Below are 22793 nucleotides of genomic sequence, written 5' to 3'. Positions count from 1 at the left end.
TCAACAAATGGTGCTGGGTCGTGTGAACATCCACGTGCATATATATGTATATTGTATACTTCACACCTTATCCAAAAATTAACTCCAAATGGATCGTAGAAAAAGTTCTGGAAATGGATAGTGGTGATGGTTGTGCAACATTGTGAATATAACTAATGCCATTGGATTGCACACTTAAAAGGGTTAAAATGATAAATTTTATGTTAGCATATTTTATTATGACAAAAAAGATAATGCATCATAGACCTAAATATAAAAGCTAAAGTGGTAAAACTTCTAGCATAAAACAGGAGAAAAGCTACGTGACCTTGGGTTAGGCAGAGAGTTTAGATATGACACAAAAACATGATCCATAAAAGAAAAAAATTGATAAAATTTGACTTCATCAAAATTAAAAGTTGTACTCTGTGAAAGACATTGTTAAGAGTAAGAAGCTAAACCATAGACTGAGAGAACATATTTGCAAATCACATTTCTAACAAAGGACTTATATCCAGAACACGTTAAGAACTCTCAAAACTCAGCAGGAAAATAAACAATCCAATTTTTAAATGGGCAGAAGATCTGAACAAACAACAAAGAAGATATAGGAATGGCCAATAAACATATGAAAGGATGCTCAACATCATTAGTCATTAGGGAAATTCAAATTAAAACCACCACGAAATACCACTACACACTTATTAGACTGGCAAAACCAAACCAAAACTGTCAATATCAAGGATTAGTGAGAATGTGAAGCACTGATGCTCTCATATATTCCTAGTGGGAATTCAGAATGGTACAGCTGCTTTGAATAACAACTTGGCACATTCCCAGAAATGCCTCTTCCCCACACCTTACTTGTCCAGAGCCCACGAATAACAGGGACTCCTAGATGTCTATTTTATTCTTTGGGTTACAGTACGATACCACTGTTTATTTTGCTGTTCAAGTTCCAACCCTGGCTGTGGGAGCTCATTCAGGTTGGCTCCTGGGCCTTTTCAACAGGCCCCCTCTTTTTTATTTTTGTTCTTGATCCCTTCCTTCTTTTCTGGCACCACAGGAATTAACCACATTTCCAAGGAAAATGGAAACCTAGACCTGGGCACTGGCATGCTCATCACCACTGGGTTGTCACTGCTTCTGGTCCCTTTCAGTGGATAAAGCTAGGAAATATATGTATGTATAACAACCCATGCATAGCCCATATATAACCCATAACTCATATATATTTATTTCTATACCCATCTAACTGTGTATGTATATTAAGCAAAACCCAAACCCATGAATCTACACGGAAAGCTCTGACTCCAATCCAGCGTCACTCTTTGTGAGCCCATGAATGCTCCCCAGCATGACCCTTATCAATTTCCGGTACTGCCCTTAGACCCAGGCAAGCAGTGTCACTGCCCAGTGGCTATTTGCAGTGCCTTCCTCCAAATTTTCTAATTTGCCCTTGGTACCTGAGACCACAGGGCACCAGGCAGAGCACCCCAAACTTAGACCAGGATCTACATACTCTCCGGTCACCATTTTTCTCCTTTAAGTACACTTTCTTATCCTCTGCACCAGCATGGGGTTGACCAGATATCCCAAGGGTCTCCAGGACTTGGGCCTACCGAGTCATCCTAGGAGTTGATCACTCTCTCTGGCTTGTTCAGTATTTCTTTCACAGAACCACATGAGATTGGACCACTAGAATGATGCTGTCATGCTGATTTAGGATGACTCAAATTGTTTATTTGAACAGGAGCTCTGCCAAAGGTATTTATTTGCCCAGGACCCTCACAACCTAGGAGTGGCCCTGTCAATTTCTTGTTTTATACATGTGTTGAAAGGTCCAAGTCTTCACCATATCTGCATTCCCCTCCCCACGATGGTGCCTATCTTAGTGCCTTGAATGTAATGGATGCTCCATAAATATTTTTCAGAATGAATGCCTGGAGGAATGAGTAATATCTCAGATTTACATATTTCTTTTGATCCAAGGTTCTAACTATGTTTTTCCTACACAAATTCCCAGATCTTCATCATTCTTCTGAGTGGTAAAGAGGGATTTTCATGTCCCCAAGCCCTCCAGTCACTGACCTGCCCGTTGATGTGCTGATAGTTTATCAAGAAGGAACAAACACGCCTCCAGGTTCTCTTGACAGTAAACTGCAAGTGAACTTCAACTCCAAGACACGTGAAAACAGCCAAGGGTGGGAATGATGGTTGAGTGGTTTCAAGTTAGGCAGCCTGGTAGTTTGAACAATGCTTTGGCTGTAACAAATTGTAGTGATAGAACATATGTTTGTCGTGCTTTGCTTTTGATCTTCTGCTCCAAGGTTGAGGATACTCTCCCAAGGGGTAAAGAAAAAAGCAAGATGAACTGGGAAGAAGAAAACTGACCTCACCCATCACTGAAATATTTCGTACCTGAAGCACCTTGAGAGAAGAACATGGTGGCAGCTCAAAGCAGTCACCTGATTAAGGGGCTTGGGTTTGGTCCTGACTCAGAGGGAAATACAACTCCACCTAGAGGCCCCCGCACAGCACCTGCACACTCACAGCCAAGCCTGGGCTTGGCCCCAGCAGATATAAGAGAAAAGATGACTATCAGAGCCACCAGGAGGCTGGGAGGCTTGCTGTTGCCAGGTCCACCCACGTGGATCACAATGACCGCATGAGGTCATGGAATGTTGAAGATGAAATTTAAGTGGGTCCTAAGTCATAAAGTTGCAGGTAGGTGGACATCCTTTCAACAGGGCTCCCAGGAATAGAGCTGTACCTCTCTCCTTGATGATCCCGGGAAGTAGCTACCTCTCCCAGACAGAGTTGGGGTCAAATCCAGACATGTCCCACCAAAACCCACTCTCCCCAGGGCTTGCTGGAATAGAAGGATAACTACAGCCCCCAGCCCCCAGGATCTGTCTAGGTGAGGGCAGGGTACGCAAAGTTTGAGACAGAGGTGAACCGACAGGTAGCTTCTTAGGGAAGCAGCAGAAAGGTGGCAAGAAGCTGGCAGCAGCCCGAGAGGGCCCCGGCACCATGGACAATGGCGACCCTCTTGAGCCTGAGACAAAAGGTGACAATGCATCCCATTTCTCACCACTCAGGCCCTTCTGGCTGCCTCAGTGTAATGCCTAGTGACCACATAGACCCGGAAGCGCCCTTCCCTCCTCTCCTGGGACCCTCTAGAATTGGGGTGATGTGTGACATTGACTTGACTTCGGGGCTTGCCAAACAGGGAGTGAGAGAGTTGGTTGCAACGCTGTGCTGGAACTGGCTCACACCAGCTCTGGCTGACTTTAACTTTCATTCTGTGAGCTGGCCCATGTCATGTTGGTAGTTGGAAATCAGCCATGTTAGGAATATTTACACCACCTGAATTGGCTAACATTACAAAGCAGGATTTTTTTTTTTTTTTCTGGAGAGCCAGTTAAACAGTTACCAACATTCCACTGGTTGGATGGAATTCTAAAATTGTTTATCTAATGAGGAAATTAAGAAATCATCCCTTTTTGAGGGCTACGTCTGATGGCTAAGCTGCTGTATGTCTTCTAAATGTCTGACTGCTACTTCCACCCTTTGTCACACAGACCTTGTCTTATAGGCTGGGAAATAAATGTTGGAGCTTGGGTCTATGGACAAGGGCTGAGAAGGACACAAACCTGCATGGAATCATTAGGAGCTCCACTATCTTAGAAACTGGGGGGTCAAAACTTGCGACCCATGCCATGAATGCTCAGCCCACCCGAAGAGAGAAGGTCGGTTGAGTTTTGACAGGCCATCCAGGGGTGCAGCCTGGCTTCCTGAAACCACTGCAACCTGCTGACGTGGGAGGACTAGGCCTGGACTTTGTGTGGCTTTCAGGAGCCCAGGGCTGTTTCCAGATCAGTGGCCCAATGGCAGAAAAATCACATCTAGCAAGTGCAGGGGACTAGTGTGAGGGAAGCCCAGGACACTTGTATTTAATCATAGCAATTAGTTTCAATCCCAGGGAGATTTGCAAGCCCTTCCTTCTGCGTGGTCATAAATTTGGACTGGAAGGAAGAGAAGCTAGGTCAGGTCCTTAGGAATCAAGTTATCCCTCTCACTCTCTGGAACTGCTTCTGTTCCGCTTTATTTTACACTTGACCCAAGTCACCTGCCCTTCCCCTTGCCCTCCCAGCATCATCTGTGCCTGCCAGTGAGGAATTCTAGGCATTAGCACACATCCTTCCCCTGAAAGAGTAAAGCAAACCCTGAACACCACCCGAACTAATAAGAAGGAAAAGAAGGAGCAAGCAGGGCTTCCCTGGTGGCGCAGTGGTTGAGAGTCCACCTGCCGATGCAGGGGACGCGGGTTCGTGCCCCGGTCCGGGAAGATCCCACATGCCGCGGAGCGGCTGGGCCCGTGAGCCATGGCCGCTGAGCCTGCGCGTCCGGAGCCTGTGCTCCGCAATGGGAGAGGCCACAGCAGTGAGTGGCCCACGTACCACAAAAAAAAAAAAAAAAAAAAAGGAGCAAACAGCCAACATCCAAGGCTGGCCCAACACAGGGGGTGGGACAGGAGCGAGGCCTCCAGAGAACACGAAGGGCGTTTAGCACAGACGATTCAGCCAGGAGGCAGCTCTGTGTCAGGGAAACAGGGCTCATAGAGGGGAGCCCCCCTTGCAGGGCTGAAGGAAGGCTGTAGTCCCTTGGCACCTTGAGCCACGCGAGGCTGAGGGACAATGGCTGCAGCCAGGACTCGGGCTGCAGATGAGAGAAACAGAGGCCCAGGGCGGCCAGTGGTGGGCTCCACCTGAAAGGCCAGCGGGTTTCGTTTCCAGAATCAAGGAGATGAGTTTTTCTTCCAGATGAGACTGACACCATGTCGGCACGGCAGAGCAGTGAGGAAACACTCTACTGTGAGGCAGAAGCCCCTGTGGCTGTCGAAAAAGAGAAACCAGCCCGGGAGAGCTCAGAAACAGACCTTGAGATCGAAGGTGAGCGAGCGGGGGCCTTTGGCGGGTGAGGGGTGGCTTGCCTTCTTCCTCAGAAGCTGGAGAAATAGGTTTCCAGTTGGCCAAGGCTCTGCCCGGTGGGATGTGCTGCAGAGGGAACGGGGCAGAAACACCTGTTTTATGCCACGACCTCCCCGACGCTGGCCCGGGGGCAGCAGTCTCTGCTGCCCCATGCTCGTGGCTGGACTCATGAGCAGAGGGGTCCCATCAGCTTGCTGAAAGCTGGAGCAATAAGTGAACAGGGGCTTCTGGTTTTCTGAACGTTTCCACATGGCATCTTACGTCACCTTTGCAATAGTCCCGGGAGGTAGGCGTTATTACCTGCCCTTTACAGAGGGGGGAAACTGAGGTTTAGAAGGATTGTGTGAGTTGCCCAAGGCCACCGAGAGTTTGCCGATGTCTGCCGACCCCATGTTCCCCCCACCTTGTAGATCTACCTTCCCTATTCCATATTCCAGGGGCCCCTGGAGGATTTACGGCCCATCTTGCATCCTGACGACGTTCCTCTACTCACATTAGAGCTCTTGTTTCCCCAGCTTGAGAGCCCCGTGTTTTCCTTCTCTGTGTTTTTTCCCTCCAACAAATCCAAGCGTGTCTAGGTATGGGGAGGGGTGCAAGCTGAGTTGGAGCAAAGACTCTGTTACTGCAAACAACACCTCCACCCTCTTCTCCTTTCCAGTTTCCCCAAGGAAGGAAGTGCAAAAAAGGGCACTTGGGAAGCAGGGCCAGAACGGTACTGGCTCCACCTGATGGGCCGGCCCCCAACTTCCCGGGCTGTGGCCAGCCGGCCCAGTGGCCCTTTCCCTCCTGTGTCCCGGCGCTAGGTGGTAGGCTGTGATCAGTAGCAGCAGAGATGCAGGGGAAGCTGCTCTGCTCGTCTCCATGGTCACTGCCCCCCCCACCAGGGTCCACATACAACTTCATCCTCAACACAGACCTCCTCCCTGCCACCGCCCGGGGAGCCTGTTGTTGCCCTCCTAACTTCTTTTCCGCTTCGAGGCTGCTGGTGATATTGCCTGCGACACTGAATTTTACCTGGTTGGCAGGGTGGCAGATGGAAACACTGGATGTTTTGTCCCAGACTCCAGCTTCTAGCTCATTGCCCGTCCCAGCAAGTGATAACATTGTTGCAAGCTGCCTCTAAAACATAACCTAGGGAATACAGCTAGAAGGCGTCTGCAGAATCAACCGGAGCAGAGTGAGTGCCAAGGACAAAGCTGGGGGTTACCTACTCTGCTTTAGCAAACAGGAGCCTCTAACGACTGAATCTGGCACCAACTATTCTGTGTCGGACGGACACCCAGGGCTCAGCTCCTCCAGCTTCTGGTGCCTCTATAGCTGGTGCTGAGATGCTGGGAATGGGGCAGGAAGGGCTTCCTGGGATGAGCTGAGACATGAGCCAGGTGGGAATAGCAAGCTGGTGGTGAGGCTACGGAAGAGGGTAAGTTGCTCGGCCACCACGTGCTGCTCTTCCTATACAACAGGCGATTTTGCACCCCAGGGCACACTTGGCAAACTGGGGGTGGGGTGAGGGGTGGGGGGATGCTACTAGAATCTCATGGGCAGAGGCTAAGAATCCTGCCAAATATCTTACACTGCACGGAACAGCCCCTCACAGCAGAGAATCATCCAACTCAAAATGTCCTTAGTGCCGAGGCTGAAAAATCCTGGTCTGCAACCACCGGGAAAAGAAGCCCAGTTTGTAGCTGTGCCTGCAAAATCAGCTTCCTTGCAAAGACCTTGTCCTTTCACCAACAAAGCTTCCATTGTCCGTCTTAGAAATGTCTGGGGTGGGTTGGCCAAAGCCTCTGAGATCTGAAGGAAAAAAACAGATGCCGGCTTAGATCCCCGCTGACCATGGAAAGCCCTGTGTCAACAGAGCTTGCTTCATGAGGACAGGGCTGTGGGGCATCCAGAATCCAGGGAGGCCCTCTGCCCACCGACCACGAGTCAGGATGGTCTAAAGCCCAAGGAACAAAAGCCCCCAAGAGGTTACAATGGAGAAGAGCAGCCCCCATTCTGTTCGCTGGTTCAAGTACTTATCAGCTGTGTGTGATTTGGGGCTAGCTCTGTTCATCGGTAAAGTAGGAATGACAGTCGTTTTTGTGAGGAAAAATGACATGCAAGTCTTTGAAAGAAGCAAACCCACTCAAATGCAAGTTTGTTTCCGATGGATTTGGGGGTCTCTCCATCTTGCACTGCTCTGCCACCTTCAGAAGCCCACTGTGTCCTACTTGGGCTTTTTCTAGTTGGTACTTCTCTACATCTTTAGTAAAACTGTTTGTGGCTCACATTTTTACAGTGGTAGTGAAACTAAAACTGCAATGGAGACTCCCTCAGCCATCACCAATCACCAGCTTTTTGTCTGGTTGGCCTTTCAAAGCTGTCCTGAGGTGGGCAAGGATGCGCTCACACACCCTTGTGCTCAGTCACTAGATGCAGTCAACCTGGGAAGGTGGGGACGGAGCATATTGTTTCTCCTAAGTAGCGTGGAGCCTAAAACCAGGGGCCTTCTCTCTTACCCAAAGGGAGATGTCCACATGGGGCTTTCTGGATTTAGGGTCTCCCACCACTGGCTGACTTTCCAGTTGGAGCTGGAACATACACCCATAGGGACAGAGCCTCAGACAAGAGGGGACACCAGTCAGAATCGAATGTGGTCTGGGTTAACAGGGAGATAAGGCAAAGGTAGAAGAGAAACTCTGCTTCATCCACTTGCATCTTTTTCTGCAGATACGGAGAAATTTTTCACCACCAGACAAAGGGAGCTGTACCTGGAGGCCTGCAGACTTGTGGGCGTAGTGCCCGTCTCCTACTTCATCCGGAACATGGAGGAGTCCTATGTGAACCTCAACCACCGTGGGCTGGGCCCCAGGGGTACCAAGGCTATTGCTATAGCCCTGGTGGTGAGCATACCAGTGCGGGCACGTGAAGGCTGGCAGAAGTGGGGACTTGACAGGGTGGTAGGCCCAGGAGTCAGAGAGCCCCACCTTGGGACCCTGCATTGCAACCTCTATGCCCACCTTGCCCTAGACTCTGCATGACTACCAGTTGCTTTCCCCAACAGGCATGGATGCCCATTAGCTCCTGGGAAGGAGGCTGCTAGAGACCTGGGCCTTGGAAGTCTATGCTGTTTCCTATCCAGAAAGCAAAGGCACCAGCCTGTGGGCCCTGGAGAAGCAACTGGTCCGGGCTAGGGCCCAAACGCTAATGTGAGAACACAATGCAAAATGTCAACCAGATCTCAATTCCAAAGCTCACCTTTGCCATAAATGAGTTCACGACTGAGCCATTCCATTTGATGTCTGCCTTTTGCAGTATGTTAGGTAAATCTTCAAGACCACACTGTAGAGTGGATCATGTTTTCCCACAGGAAGAATGTTCTCTCCGGCTTGGCTTGAATGATAAGACTTGTCCTTGAACTCATCATAGCTTTCTATAATTATAATTGATTATATACAAAACTGACTCCATCCCAGGAAAACAGAAAATGTAACAGGTGTATGTCAGCACAACACTGTTCACTTAGGACAGTAAAGAAAAATTTCGATTTTTAAAAAAAGCACCCATTTTTGGAACCATAACTGCATTTGCACTTAGTGCAGGCCCATTAAGAAGTCACATGACGTGAGATTGTGCTGCTCTCTGGGGAGGGGGAGGGAAGGGAGGGAAGGGCAGAGAAAGAACAAAGCCATCTTGAAATTTATGGAGCATTGAAAGACTGATTAATGAAGTGTTAGGAATTCACCATTACCTCATGAGCTTCATGGAAATAATAATAAAATCCACTCAGAACTTGGGCCACTTGTCTCTCAGTAACAGCAGTTTCTGTTTAAGGGGAGTTTTTCTTCTCTGATTCTTTGTATCATCCATTTGACAATCATTGTGGCATTCCAATGGACTGAACTTTTATTTATCTTTGGTACTGTTTAACTTCTCACATGTTGTGTTTCCCTGGCTTAGAGGAAGAGTATTCCGATAGGAGGGATCATTTTCATACTTCTTTGGGTCTGTCCCTCCTCCACCTATCTCCATGCCGTTGGACTTGGTGGGCTATGAGCCCCTCGAGAGGAGGAATGGTCTCTGTTCATCCCTGTTTCCTCGGCAGTTAGCACAGAGGGTGACAGATACTCACTCGTGTGAAATGAATGTGAATGGATTTGGTGATCAGGCCACCTGCTACACCACATACTGTGCTGGTCCCCGGGATGACTCTGAAAGTGGTCCTTCAGCCCCCATTTCTGCTAAATGACACCTAGACTGGGGGGCCCCCTGAGCCATCTCGCTTGCCTTTGAGCACGACTGAATTTTCCCACCCCTGCAAGAGAGCGGAGGCCCGAAGACACTTCATGAAGGCCCTGGGGGGCCATTCTGCCTTGCAGTAATTCACACTATCACACTTTCCCTATGCCTGAACCGAGAGCTACTTCTCTCACTGCTTTGTGTGCTCTGAAAACCGCTCAAATTCAAAGACATGTCTGTTCTCTGTGCCTTTCTGCACGGGGAACGGTGGGGAAGGGAAGGACAAAAGTTCTGGTTAGAGCTAACCCCAGTCCCTCATGCTGCAATGTCAGTCATTTCCACCTGTCTTGCTCCCTGTGGGAATGCAGACTAACTTGGATGTAGATATTTATTTAAGATTTAAGTTCCAGCTCCTTCTAAACAGCCTTGAGGCAACATCCTGACTATCAGAGAGTACCAGACAACCCTTAAGCCTGAACTAGAAGAAAGGCCTCTGAAGGAATCAGGCACAGTAAAGGCGTTATGCTTAAATACGCTTCTTAAATAGCACATTCTCCTTAAACTTGGAGTAGGTCACAGGCCTCTCTCCTTAAAGCTAAACAGTTAAAATCTGTTCAGCTCACCCTTGTGCCTCATCTTTTTCAGGACTTTATTTTAATGTCCCTTTTCTAAATCCCCCTTGGTACCCCTTTTGGGGAGGGAGGTGCCCAGAATAAGCATGTCATCCTAGCAAAACTCACTGGGATGGCTTGTCCCCTGCGCTATTCTCCTGTTCCTAGCCACTCCTCCAGAATCGCTAGCCTGCCTCTCTGTACCCTCTGACGTGGCTGGGATATTCAAGAGGGGTGATGGGCTCTGGGCAAGGGCAGGGAACTGACTAGGTCACCAACCACCTCTGTCTCTCTCCCCCTCCCCTTGTGGTGGCTGAAGTCCAACACGTCTGTTCTCACGCTGGAGCTGGCAGACAATAGTATCACGGAGGAGGGCATCTTGAGCCTGGTGGAGATGCTACAGGAGAACTACTACCTGCAGGAGATGGTACTGTGCCCTGTTCTACCAGTTCCTACAACCATGCTTAGAGTCTCAGAACCCACTTCAGAGAAGCCAGCGTCCCCTGCCCGAGCCCAGGCCAGCCTCCAGGCTTCCTGCAATCAGTCTGGGGCCTCCCCTCCCCTGGAAGCAACTTCTCAGAGGAGGTTCCGCACATGAGAGCCTGGCCAGGGGCACTGTGTTCCCTGTGGCCGTAGGAAACCCTGAGAAACCATTTCCATCTGGATCTCATAAGCCCCTAAATGAACAAACTTACTTTAGAGTTGCCTTAATGTAAACTTTCTTAAAGAAAATAAAGCCATGAAATAATTCCATAAAATACAGTGTTGCCTGGAGACAGATGTTGATGATGGCTGCACAACAATGTGAACGTACTTCAGCCCATTGCATTGTACACTTAAAAATTGTTAGGATGGTACATGTTGTGTTACGTCTATTTTACCACAATTTTAAAAATTAAAAAAAGAAGGGGAAAGACAATTAAGATGCTAATGGCTGGCTGATATAAAGTCCCTCCCACCCACCTGAAAGGACCATGTCCGTTTTATACCCCTACGACTTCTGAGCACAGTGATTCATGCTCGTGAACCAATGAAGGGAATTACAATGATTGCTTACTCTAAATTCATTTTTCAATTGTTTCATGCCAAACCCTCCAAATAAAGTTGTCTTAGGTTTCAAAAAAAATAATAATACTATGTGCTTATCTGAAATACCAGGGCTAAATTGGGGAGGTGGGGAGTCACTGAGCTCAACGTCAGAGAACTGAGATCAGCCTGAGAGCTTCACGGTGAAGCATCAGAAAAGCCAGGGGTTCCTCTCCTCCTCCTCTTCCCCTTTGCACCACCCTAACCCTTCCCATCCTTTCACCCCAGCCCTGCTCTCCCCACCCCACCCCTACTCCCTCAGGGTAGGCCTCAAGTAAGCCCCCACCCCCATCATTTGTTAATGAGGGCCCTTTGGTGGGATTGTCACATACTTAAGTGTTCTCTTGCCTTTTAGAATATTTCCGACAATGATCTTGGTTTGGAGGGGGCCAGAATCCTCTGTGAGTTCCTCCAGAATAACACCTCTTCGCTCTTTAGTCTTCAGCTTTCAGGTGAGCCTATGAAGGAGGGTGGGGAGGACACTGGGAATGTAATGGAGAGAAGGGTCAGAGCAGAGAGATCCAGGGTCTAACTGAGCCAGACCAGGTCCTGCTGATGTCAGAGACCAGAACACAGTGTCTACACCCTGCTAGATTCTTCCAACCATTCTCGTCCCCTCTCCACAACCACACTGGCTTCACGGCTGTCCTGGACAAGAGACTTCTGATTCACTTTGCAACATTCCCACCTCTGCTGGAAAGTCTCTACCCCAGATACCTGCACAGCTCCCGCTCCCCCTTCATTCCTGCCTCCGCTCACAGGTCATCTCCTTAAGGGGACTTCTCTGACCTATCAAAGCAGCACCTCCCCGTCACCATCACTCTCTAACCTGTTTCTCTTCCTGGTTTTCCTAACAGCACTTATTACTACCTGACCCCCTGTAGTATAACTAATTTTTAATTAGTTTATTATCAGTCTCGCTCACAGAAAAAAAAGTCACTTGAGAACTCTATTACCCACAGACCTGCCCTCATTCAGGTTTATGGTTTGCATTTATACTATCTTCAGGGTGCTGGAATCCCTATGGCAGGAAATGAACATGCAAAGTGGTCCTATGTTGGTAATACCTTGGGGCACCCAACAGAAACAAACATAAACCTCTGACAGGCTCCAGGCTGTTGGGGATTCCCACAGATAAAGCTCCGCTAAAGATGGGCTCACAGTCCAAAACTGCAAAACAAGGAAACACCATGAGAGCTGTCAGACCCAACAAGTAATAGCATGGGACCCTCAAAACTTCAGGAAATAACGTTATCCTATATAGACTGTAAATTGAGTGACCATAAAATTTATCCATCAAACTGCACAAGAGCACTATCAATTAACTGAAACTTCTAATAAATAGATATCTTGCACCCAACTCTAAATCAAGTTTGATATGATTAAGAACATAAAACATACAAGAACAAATCACTATTTTTTAATAGATCCCCCCAAAATAAAACTTCTACAAATGAAAAATATATAATTATTGAAATTAGAGACTCAATGGATAAATTCAACAGCAAATTAGATACAGTGAATAAAATTAGTGACCTGGAAAATAGATAAAAGGATACTTTATCTATCTTTGCAGTATAGAAAGATAAAGATATAGAGAATATAAAAGATAAAAATATAAAGGAATGAATAGACTCAATATAGCTAATAGGCGGTCCAGAAGAAGCGGACAACAATATATGAGCAAATAATAGCTGACGTGTTTCCTGAACTGATGAATTCTCAGATACAGGAATCCTGGTGAGTCCTAAGTACAGCAAAGGAAAAAGAAATCCACACCTGAGTATATCATAGTAAAAGCACCTAAGATAAAAAGATCTTAAAAGTATCCAGAGAGAAAATACAGAAACAGAGGTTATGTATTTTTTAATATGAATTTTACTACATATTATTCTCCAATTTTCCTTTTTTCCCCTCTAAATATATCTTGGATTTCTTTCTATGGCAGAAATGATAGATTTATCTCATTGTTTTGAACTCCTGGGTAGTTTTTCATGGTATGATTATAGCATAATTTATCTAATATCCCCCTTTTTGAAGGGGAGTGCATTTAGGTCATTTCTAGTTTTTCAATCTTCCAGATAATTTTTAAAGTATTTTCTTATCCATGCATCTTTTGAGCACATGTTCTAGTATTTCTACAGACACCCCAGAGAAGAATTATTCAATATAAGGTACACCCGTTTTAGTGAAGTTAAAAATTAATTTCCAAATTTCCCTTAAGAAGACTATACCAGGTTATAATTCCACCAATGGAATGTCTGTTTCCCCTATATCTCCACCAGAAGGGTTATTACCAAGCTGTTTGTGAACCAGACAGTTAAGTGTGTTGAAGTCACAGTACTTGGGTTCAGATCCCAGCTTTGACACTAGGCAATTTATTTAACCCTTCTGTGACTCACTTTTCTCATTTATAAACTAGGGACAATTATATTACCTATCTCAGGCAGTGATTGTGAGGACTACGTTAATTAAAATCTGAATCACCTAGAACAGTACATAGGACGCAAGTATTCAATAACTGTTCACCACTATTATTACCTTTATTACAGTCCCACATTACTACTGAAATAGAACATCTTTTCAGATGCTTATTTTCATTTTAATTTCTTCTTCTAAGAAATGGCCAATTGTTATATGGGGTTGTTTGTATTCTTAAGTGTTAGGCACTCTTTATATAGTACAGATACTCATACTTGAATGTTACATATGGCTTTCTTCATGGTGTTTTCTTACATGAAAGTTTGTATACTTACTGTTGTCAAGTTCATCAGTCTTTTCTTTTATGGATTTAATTTCTGTAGTCTTGCTTAAAAAACGGTTTCCTACTTCAGATTTAAAAATATTTTTCTTTACTTTCTTCAAATATTTTTGTAATTTTGGTTTTTTCCACGTAGACCTTCAATATACCTAGAACTTATTTTTGTTCATGGCATTAGGTAGGAGTCAAACATTCTATTTCCAAAACTCACAGCCAGGTGCCCCAGCATCATTAGTTGAATAATCTACCATTAACTAATTTGAATGTCATCATCTATTAAATTCCCATATAAATATAAGTTCCTTTCTAGAGTCTCTATCCCACCTCATTAATCTATTTCTATGCCAACACTGTACTGTTTTAGTATGCTTAGAATGTTAAAATTATAATATGCTATATAATATAATAATTAGTTGTAATTAAAATGATATATCAAGTATGTAATATTCAATATATTAGTTTTATAATTATATGATATGCTATATTTTATGTTTGAGTGGACAAAGTCTGACCTTTTTCAAAGTAATCTTGGCTATTCTTGTGTGGTTTCTCCTCCAGTTGAATTTTAGAATCATTTTGTCAAGTTCCATTAAAAAGAAAACTTACTGGGATTTTGGTTGGGGTTATATTTAATATTCTAGGTAAATTCAGGAAAGAATTGACATATTTAAAGTATTGGATATCTTCATTTAAGAACATGCTTTCTTCAGGTCTTTTTTATGTTCTTCAATAAATTTTATAGTTTTACATCATTATAAGTCATGCATATTTCATATTAGCTTTATGTTTAGGTCTTTTATCATTTTATTCTTATGAGAATAGAATGTTTTTCTATCACGTTTTCTAATTATCAATACTTATTATTGGTATGTTTGAGAGCTATTAATTTTTGTACACTGAGCCTATTACCAGTCACTTGATTGAATTATCTTACTAGTTCTAACATTTTGTTAATTTTCTTGGATTATTTAGGTAGGTGACCATATCTGCAAATGATGGAAGTTTTTGTCTCTTCTTTCCAATATTTATAGCTCCTAGAGAGGTTTCTGATTGTATTGGCTAAGACCTCTAATATAATATTAATACAGAAAGCTCTTTGCAAAACTACAAATTTCCCAGCCCTATCCCAGGCTGCTGAATCAGAATCTTTAGGGAGAGAGATCTAAGAATCTGTGTTTTATCAAGCTTCCCAAATGATTACTTACAGCCAATGCACTGTTGATAACCAATGGTATAAACACAACAATTTGAATAATAGATTGCCTAATTTTATACATTGACTAGATTATTATCTCATTTTATTGCACTGGTACCAGAAACAGCCAAAGAAGTACTTGTGTTTCAGTGGGTTCATTCATTTTTTCATTCATTCAGTAAGGATTTACTGAGCACCTGTTATGTGCCAAGCACTTTTTAGGTGCTAGAGGCATAGAGCTTATTAAGGTTTCAAAGGAGAAATTCGGGTGTAAGGGTTTGTGTCATTTATTCTCTGGAAATCACCAATGTTTTAGATCGCTTAGCAATCTAGGGCTAGGGTAAGATAAGGGAGGCACTCACCTCAGCCACAAAACTTAAGGGGCAACAAAAAAACTCAGTAACCAAGTAAATAATATCATAATGCAACATTCTTGAAAGTGAAGATTAATGTGAAAACAAATCCATGATGAAAAAAATCAGCACTTTAAATAAAAAACAGGATCCAACAGGGACAGATCCGGGTGAGGGGAGTGAGGCCTGGCCATGCAAGTACAGGGTCAGATCCTGCTTTTATTTAAAATTTGGTTCATCATAGATGTTTTTGCATTGATTTGGATTTTAAAATATTAAGATATTACCCATCGTGATTACTGAGATTTTCAAGTGCCTCATTCATCCCTCTAGTCCCAACCCTGCTGCTCAGACTTGGATTAGCGTTTTTATAATGTTACACATTTTCGGCGTTAGGCTAGGGGTGGATGCTGTCAATGCACAGGGTATGGTGTACCAACCCCTGGAACTCCCTGGACAGTCATGGCAGAGAGAGAAGGGAAGGACTGTTAAAGAGATGGTAACTGGTTGCCTTTTTTCCCCTGTGTTCGCCTGTGCCCAAACATTTGCTTTAAGTACTTGCCACCTTTTCTACGTCTGATTGTTCCAAAGGCAAGAGACTAGCAGGGCTAGGATACGGAGAGTAAGGGAGCCTTAGTCTGGAGAACATTGCTAATGCCCCCCTTCACTACAGGAAATAACTTCAAGGAAGAAGCCGCAGAGCTGTTTTGCCAAGCCCTATCGGTAAGAAGCAAGAGGCGGGTGCAGCCAGCCATGTGAAAGATGCCCCGGGAGATGGGTGGCTCTGAGCACAGGGAGGTGAGGCTACTTGCCTGATTTAGGGAGCTGGAGAGTGTTTAGACTCCGTCAATCCTATCAAAAACCTCAGCAAGTGGTAGGACTGTTTGGATGGTGCTAAATTCTCGCAGCAGTCATCAACAGTTCAGCAGGAAATGAACAAGAAATTGTCCTCAGTCTAAGAACACTAGTCTACTTAATTTTTGGCATATGGGGGCCCACACTGTTCTAAGAGAGGTATTTGCAGTCACAAAGAAGACAAAAATTACCTCTCTCTGCACTGTTTCTTTCTCTAGACCAATTACAGAATTAAGTCGCTGGATCTCAGTCACAACCAGTTCTCTGATAAGGCAGGAGAGTACCTGGGGCAGATGCTGGGTGAGTCTTCCGTGGAGGGAGGAACCAGCAAAGGAGAGGGACGTGGGGTATCCGCGGAGGGAGGAACCAGCAAAGGAGAGGGACATGGGGTATGATAGCTTGTCAGAGCTGCAGCTCCGGTTTCTTATTGTTATTGAACGTTCTGATTAGAAAAAGTGATGTAAACCACACCCGAAGTACACTTTGAATGGAGCAGACACCTGAATGTGGGAAGTAAACTTTAAAATGATTAGAAGAACGTAGAGAGAAGTAACTTGCTGACTTCACGGAGACTACGGATTATTAAACAGAAATGGGCAGAAACTGTAACAGAATAGTGGCAGAAACTGTAACAGAAACGATTCATATATTTGACAACGGTAAGTTTAAAACTTGCTTGTGATAAAAGACATTGTGGGGCAATGATAGAAAACAAGCAATAGTTAAGGAGTAGAAATATGCAGAATTTGTATCATATAGAAGATTACTCTCCAGACTATTGATAAAAGCTCCTATAGCTCCATTAGGCAGCGATAAATACTCCCAATGAAACAATGGTCAAAGCATATGGACAGTGACAAAAAAAAGCCAAGTGCCCATGTTTAGAAACATGAAAAATAAAACAACAAAAAGATCTCCCTTGTCATCTAGCAGAGCTGTAAAAATTTCCCGTCAGAGAACATCAAGGGCTAATACAAGCAAGAAATAGGAACACTCACAAGTCTACTAGGTAAAGGCGCTTTGGAGAACAATCGGACAGTGTTTACTAACGTCAAAAATGTATATATTTTCTATGACACAGTTTCCCCTCTATACGTGTCTCAGAGACGCTCTCACACATACACAGCGAGAGATGTCTGGGGAGGTTTCACTGCAAAAGTGTTATAAAAGAAAGAAACCTAAATGCTCATTCCTGGGGGGAATGAGTAGAAAAGGAAAGGACTCCTAGCAGTAGGGATGGGACGCTAATCTAGATGGAGTGGTGAGGGAAGCCCCACAGGGAGGGTGGCTCTTTGTTGAAACCTGAATATCAAAGAAGAAAGAGCCGTGCTAGGGTCTGGACACACAGGGCTCCAGGCAGAAAGAATGGAGCGCGTCCTGTTTGAGGAACTGGGGGGCCAGTGTGGCTGGAGCAGAGGGGACAGGGGAGGAGGATGGAAGGAGAAGAGGTTGTTGCCTGCAGCCCCTGACGTCGGGCCGCGGGAGCCATGGAACACAGGGAGCCTGGACTCGTGGAGGATGTGAGGACTCGTGGAGGATGTGAGGATGTGAGGACTCGTGGAGGATGTGAGCGTGGGGCGAAACGGTACGGCGTGCAGGGGCAGATGTGCTGTGTAAAGCCCGCAGCTGACGAGGACAGGAATGGAAGAGGGAGGCTGGTCAGGAGGCTGGTGTGGGGGGTCCAGGCTAAACAGGACAACAGCGTGAGCTCAGGGAGGAGGTAGTGCCTGAGCAGTGGATGAATTCAGAATATACTTTGCAAATAAAGCCGAAAGGACTTGCTGATGTGAAGAAGGAGGGAAGGGAGAGAGAGCCTCACGACTCTTTTGTTTCAGTCACTGGTTAGAGGCAGGTGTCATTTACTTAAAGGGAAAACTCAGGGAGTAACAGTATGGGGGCGGGGGGCAGGAGTTAGGAGTCGAGTTTTCATTTTTGGCCGTGGAGGGCTTTTTTTTTTTTTTTTTTTTTTTTTTGCGGTACGCGGACCTCTCACTGTTGTGGCCTCTCCTGTTGCGGAGCACAGGCTCCGGACGCGGAGGCTCAGCGGCCATGGCTCACAGGCCCAGCCGCTCCACGGCATGTGGGATCTTCCCGGACCAGGGCGCGAACCCATGTCCCCTGCATCGGCAGGCGGACTCTCAACCACTGCGCCACCAGGGAAGCCCTATATGCAGTTTTTAAAAGAATCTTTATTATTATTAAAGCTACCAAATATAAGATGATTACCATGTGACAGGCATCATACTAGGCTTTTTACATCAATCCTCACAAAAAAAAACCTTGTACAGGTTAACATCTCTATTTTATAAATAAGAAAACAGAAGTACGGGAAGGATAAGTAACCTGTTTAAGGTCACAAAGCTAGTAAGTGTTGAGAACAGAATTAAAATTTTAATTTTGTAGCCATTTAAGAGAGGCAGGCTTGCAAGGTTTAACTTAAGGGACTTCCCTGATGGTCCCATGGTTAAGACTTTGCCTTCCAATGCAAGGGGGGCAGGTTCAATCCTTGGTCGGGGAGCTAGGATCCCGCATGCCTCGTGGCCAAAAAAGCAAAACACAAAACAGAAGCAATATTGTAACAAATTCAATAAAGACTTTAAAAATGGTCCACATCAAAAAAAAATCTTTAAAAAAAAAGGTTTAACTTCAGTGAGGGACTTGGCACAGAAGAGGAGAGAAAAATAAGAATAGGATGAGGGAGACAGGCAGGGAGAGAGAATGAAGGCAGGACAAAAGTTTGTTCTCAATATAATAGAAGGTATTATGCACTTTCCTGAAAGTCTGTCCTGGTGGTTGACACGAGAAAGACATGATCAGTACAGAGTGTTCTGTCCATAAAAAATAAAACAGGGGCTTCCCTGGTGGCGCAGTGGTTAAGAATCCGCCTGCCAATGCAGGGGACACAGGTTCGAGCCCTGGTCCAGGAAGATCCCACATGCCGCGGAGTAACTAAGCCCGTGCGCCACAGCTACTGAGCCTGCGCTCTAGAGCCCGCGAGCCACAACTACTGAAGCCCGTGTGCCTAGAGCCCGTGCTCTGCAACAAGAGAAGCCACCGCAATGAGAAGCCCGCACACGGCAACGAAGAGTAGCCCCCGCTCGCTGCAACTAGAGAAAAGCCCGCTTTCAACAACGAAAACCCAATGCAGCCAAAGATTTTTTTAAAAAAATAATAAAATAAATAAATAAAACAGAATAACACATTTTTCCTGGGCCTGAAGGCGATTCCTCCCACTCAGTAATCCTTCAAGAGCACTTTAGTCTCTCCTTCCAATGGTGTCCTCGGCACATCCACCCTCCCCAGATAAAAATAACAATGATGAAGTGTTTAAATAGGATGCTTTCCCAGCCCTATGTAGCACGTGAGCAAAAGCATCTTTAAGTTAAAAAAATGTGCAATTTCTGTGCAAACCCAACTTCTAGACAAGCCTGATGCCTCCACACTTCCACCTGGTTGTATCCCTAAAGCTCTCCCGGATGGAAATTCTGAGGCTTCCACTGCTCCCATAGGTCTCCATGAAAAAGACATCGTGCAATACCACACACCATGCCCACCATAGTGTTCCTATGTAAATACAAGGTTTGCCGTGCTCTCTCCATCTGTTTTAATGGTTGTTTAATTTTCCACCAGATGGATATTTATGTTATGCTTTACCCTTCCCCTGTGAGTCACGAACTTTACTTTTATAAGTGATGCCAGGGAAAACATCTACAAGCATGTCGCTTTTCTTAAATCCTGTACTGTCTCCCTAGGAAGAGTCTCAGGGGTGATAATGCTGTGAGATAGAGTAAACAGATTTTAACAGGAAAATGTCTGTGGCCAGATAGTTTTTGCCAAATAGAGTATACCATTTGCTTGCCACCTGCAATGTATGAGTATTTTACTACGTTGTTGCCAGCCTTGGGAATCATCTTAGAATTTTGTGTTTAAAGGAATAACTGATGAATTATTACCTACGTGTTTTGCTTTGCATGAGGATTGAGCGATCCTTATCCCCAATGTGATGGACCTCTGCCAACCCTGAGACTGGGTTCTCTGGGGTGTGGTGGACGCTGAAATGACTCCTTCCCTCCCACAGCCCTCAACGTGGGGCTCCAGTCGCTGGACCTGAGCTGGAACCACCTCTACATCCAGGGGGTGGTGGCCTTGTGCAGCGGTCTCCGGGTAAGCCCTCCGGGAGTGGTGTGTTGAGCCCCTGAGTCAGCCACCTTGAACCCTTCCCCATGGGTAAATTCACCCTGCTGAAACCTAGTTGGCATCTTTGGGGGTACTTCAAGGCGACAGTTTAACTAGGGGGTAGGGAATGACCTCAGCCCAAAGGGAATGAGCCTCGAGAGTACTGGAGACTCTGAGCCCAGCTGGGAGGGATCTGGGAAGATCTGGCTGATCTCCCTCCTGGGGACCACTGAGCACCCTGTCTGGATGAGAGCAGAGGACAAAAATTGGGGCCCGTTGGCTGGATGAGTTGCATGCAGCCTTCATGCCGCTGCCGTTCTCCCTTCTCCCTGCAGGCTAACGTGTCCCTGAAGAAACTGGATCTCTCCATGAACAGCTTTGGGAACGAGGGGGCTGCAGCCTTAGGGGAGGTCCTCAGACTCAACAACTCCCTGGCCTACCTAGACCTCAGCAGCAACAACATCAACAATGAAGGGCTGTCCAAAATCAGCAAAGGATTGGAGATGAATGAAAGCCTCAAAGTTCTGAAGGTAGTCTTCACCCGAACTGGGAACGGGACATCTTGTGCATGCATTTGTGTGTGTGTGTGTCCGTGCATTCACGTGTGTGTCCATGCTTCCATGTGTGTGCATCTGTGTATGTGTCCGTGTGTCCATGTGTGTGCATGCACGTGTGTGTATTGGCGTGGGGGCAGCAGGACGATGGGGCTGGATGTTGCTGGAGAGAAAATCTACCTTGTGCTTCATATGTGCATACGTTCTTGGCTGTCTCTCTGCTGTAAACCCAGTGTCACCCTCTGCTCTCACCTGGCACAGGGTGGGGTCTTCCTTGCTCCCATCTGGGTCTCCTCCAGTTTCTTTGCTTTTCTTTGCTGAGAGACCTGCGGGATCTTAGTTCCCAGACCAGGGATTGAACCCCAGCCCTGGCAGTGAAAGTGCCGAGTCCTAACCACTGGACCGCCAGGGAACTCCCTCCTCCAGGTTTTCTCCACACTGCGGCCAGAGTGCGGATTCTGAGCGTAAATCTGACTCCCATCCCCACCCACACCTACTCTCCTCCCACTTAGGCCCCCCCCCACCATGGCCTCTGTTGCTCAAAACCCGTTCTCTCACCCTGTGTGCTTCTCCAGCCTCAGTTTACCCCCACACTCTCCCCCGCACTCCAGCCATGGCCTCAGGGTCTTTTTTCATCTCCGTTCCCGCAGGGCCTGCAGTGCTCCCTCCACTGGCCTCAATTGCTGGTCTGCCTCAGAGCACAGCTGGAGCAGCAATTCCCCAGGGACCCTGCAGGAACACTCACATCCTGTTTGCCCCTTCACACAGAACTCACCGGAGTTTTTCCTTATACTCTCATTTGAGTGACTATTTGACTGTCTGTCACCACTAGTTCGAAAGTTTCCTGAAGACAAAGAGGTGTTTGGCTTTGCCCATTACTATATCCCCCGTACCTAGCAGAGTCCTGGGCATAGAGCAGATGCCCATTGAATATTTATTAAGTGAAAGAATGAATACATATTTCATTTTAAATCAATTTGCTCATAGACGCTAATTTATAACATAGAAGTTCATGGGAAGTTGGGAACTGATGTAAGATGAGGACTTCTATTAATAGGTCCCCTTTCTGGGACTCCTACCACAAGCCAGGTTCCATATCAAGTGATTTGCCTCCTTCTTCATGGCCCAGCCCTACCAGGAGGGCTCCAGTAGCCCCACTTGTCAGATGAGAAGACTGAGGCTGTGTGACTTGTCAGGCCGTGCAGCTAGCAAGAGGCAGAGGGATGTCAGCTCTACCTGGCTTTCCACTGCAGCTCCAGCTCCCGCAAGATGTGGAGATGACTCGGGGGGACCAAGGACATGGGAGTGCTGGTAGAAGAAGAATGGGAGTTAGGAATCAGTGAAGGCGAGCCACCATCCGAGAGGACAGCCACCTTAGAGCTGCTGAGGTGACGACAGGGAGTCAGATTCCAACCTGTGGAGGGAGGGTGCTGACTGCAGACCAGACCAGGTGGCCGTCTAGTGACTGGGGGAGCTCAGAGGCCGGCCTGGCTGGAGGGGCACCAAGTGTGACTCAGAGAAGAGAGACTGACCCAGCCTGCAAAGGACTGAGCCTCAGTTGGTGGCCAATGAAGCCAAGGAAAGTTCAGAGAATCTGAATTTTAAGACTAAAATGCTGCCTCAGCAAAATGGCAAAGGATTTTCTCTGGTTAGTGGGATATAAGCAATGCTAACATTTTTTTCTACTGCTTTTTAAATTTTTTCTACGAAGACCAAATATTTTATTTTAATTTTTTTAATTGTTTTAAAAGTGAAAGAAAAAAAATCTTAAAATATACCTTTTAGTTTGGTCGTATGTGGAGGCCACATCAGTTTTGCCACAGGAATTACCTGTTGCTCTCCACAGCCAGCCCCAGCCCTCCTTTTCTTAATCTTGGAAAAATAAGGAATTCCCCCCGCACGTGAGTCAAACCAAAGATTCTAGATGCTAAGCCCTATGAGGGCAGGGCTCCAGGCTGTCTTTTCTCACTGGAGTACTGAAAGAGCCTGGGAACCCCCTGACATAGAG

General features: G+C 46.0%; 1 protein-coding gene across 1 annotated transcript in view; it reads left to right on the top strand.

Moving 5' to 3' along the window:
* Positions 1-3012: 3012 nt before the first annotated feature.
* Positions 3013-22793, top strand: part of LRRC74A (leucine rich repeat containing 74A) — a 41530-nt gene continuing 21749 nt past the window's right edge. Inside the window, exons 1-9 of the mRNA XM_067754806.1 lie at positions 3013-3049; positions 4806-4934; positions 7686-7858; positions 10125-10232; positions 11247-11343; positions 15874-15923; positions 16274-16355; positions 20134-20219; positions 20567-20761. Of these exons, the coding sequence (XP_067610907.1) occupies positions 3013-3049; positions 4806-4934; positions 7686-7858; positions 10125-10232; positions 11247-11343; positions 15874-15923; positions 16274-16355; positions 20134-20219; positions 20567-20761 (957 nt within the window). The remainder of the gene's footprint in view (positions 3050-4805; positions 4935-7685; positions 7859-10124; positions 10233-11246; positions 11344-15873; positions 15924-16273; positions 16356-20133; positions 20220-20566; positions 20762-22793) is intronic.

Source organism: Pseudorca crassidens, chromosome 1 (assembly GCF_039906515.1).
Source record: "Pseudorca crassidens isolate mPseCra1 chromosome 1, mPseCra1.hap1, whole genome shotgun sequence".
Lineage (NCBI taxonomy): Eukaryota > Metazoa > Chordata > Mammalia > Artiodactyla > Delphinidae > Pseudorca > Pseudorca crassidens.
The sequence above is the reverse complement of the archived record's forward strand: the minus strand, read 5'-3'. Positions and strand labels throughout refer to the sequence as shown.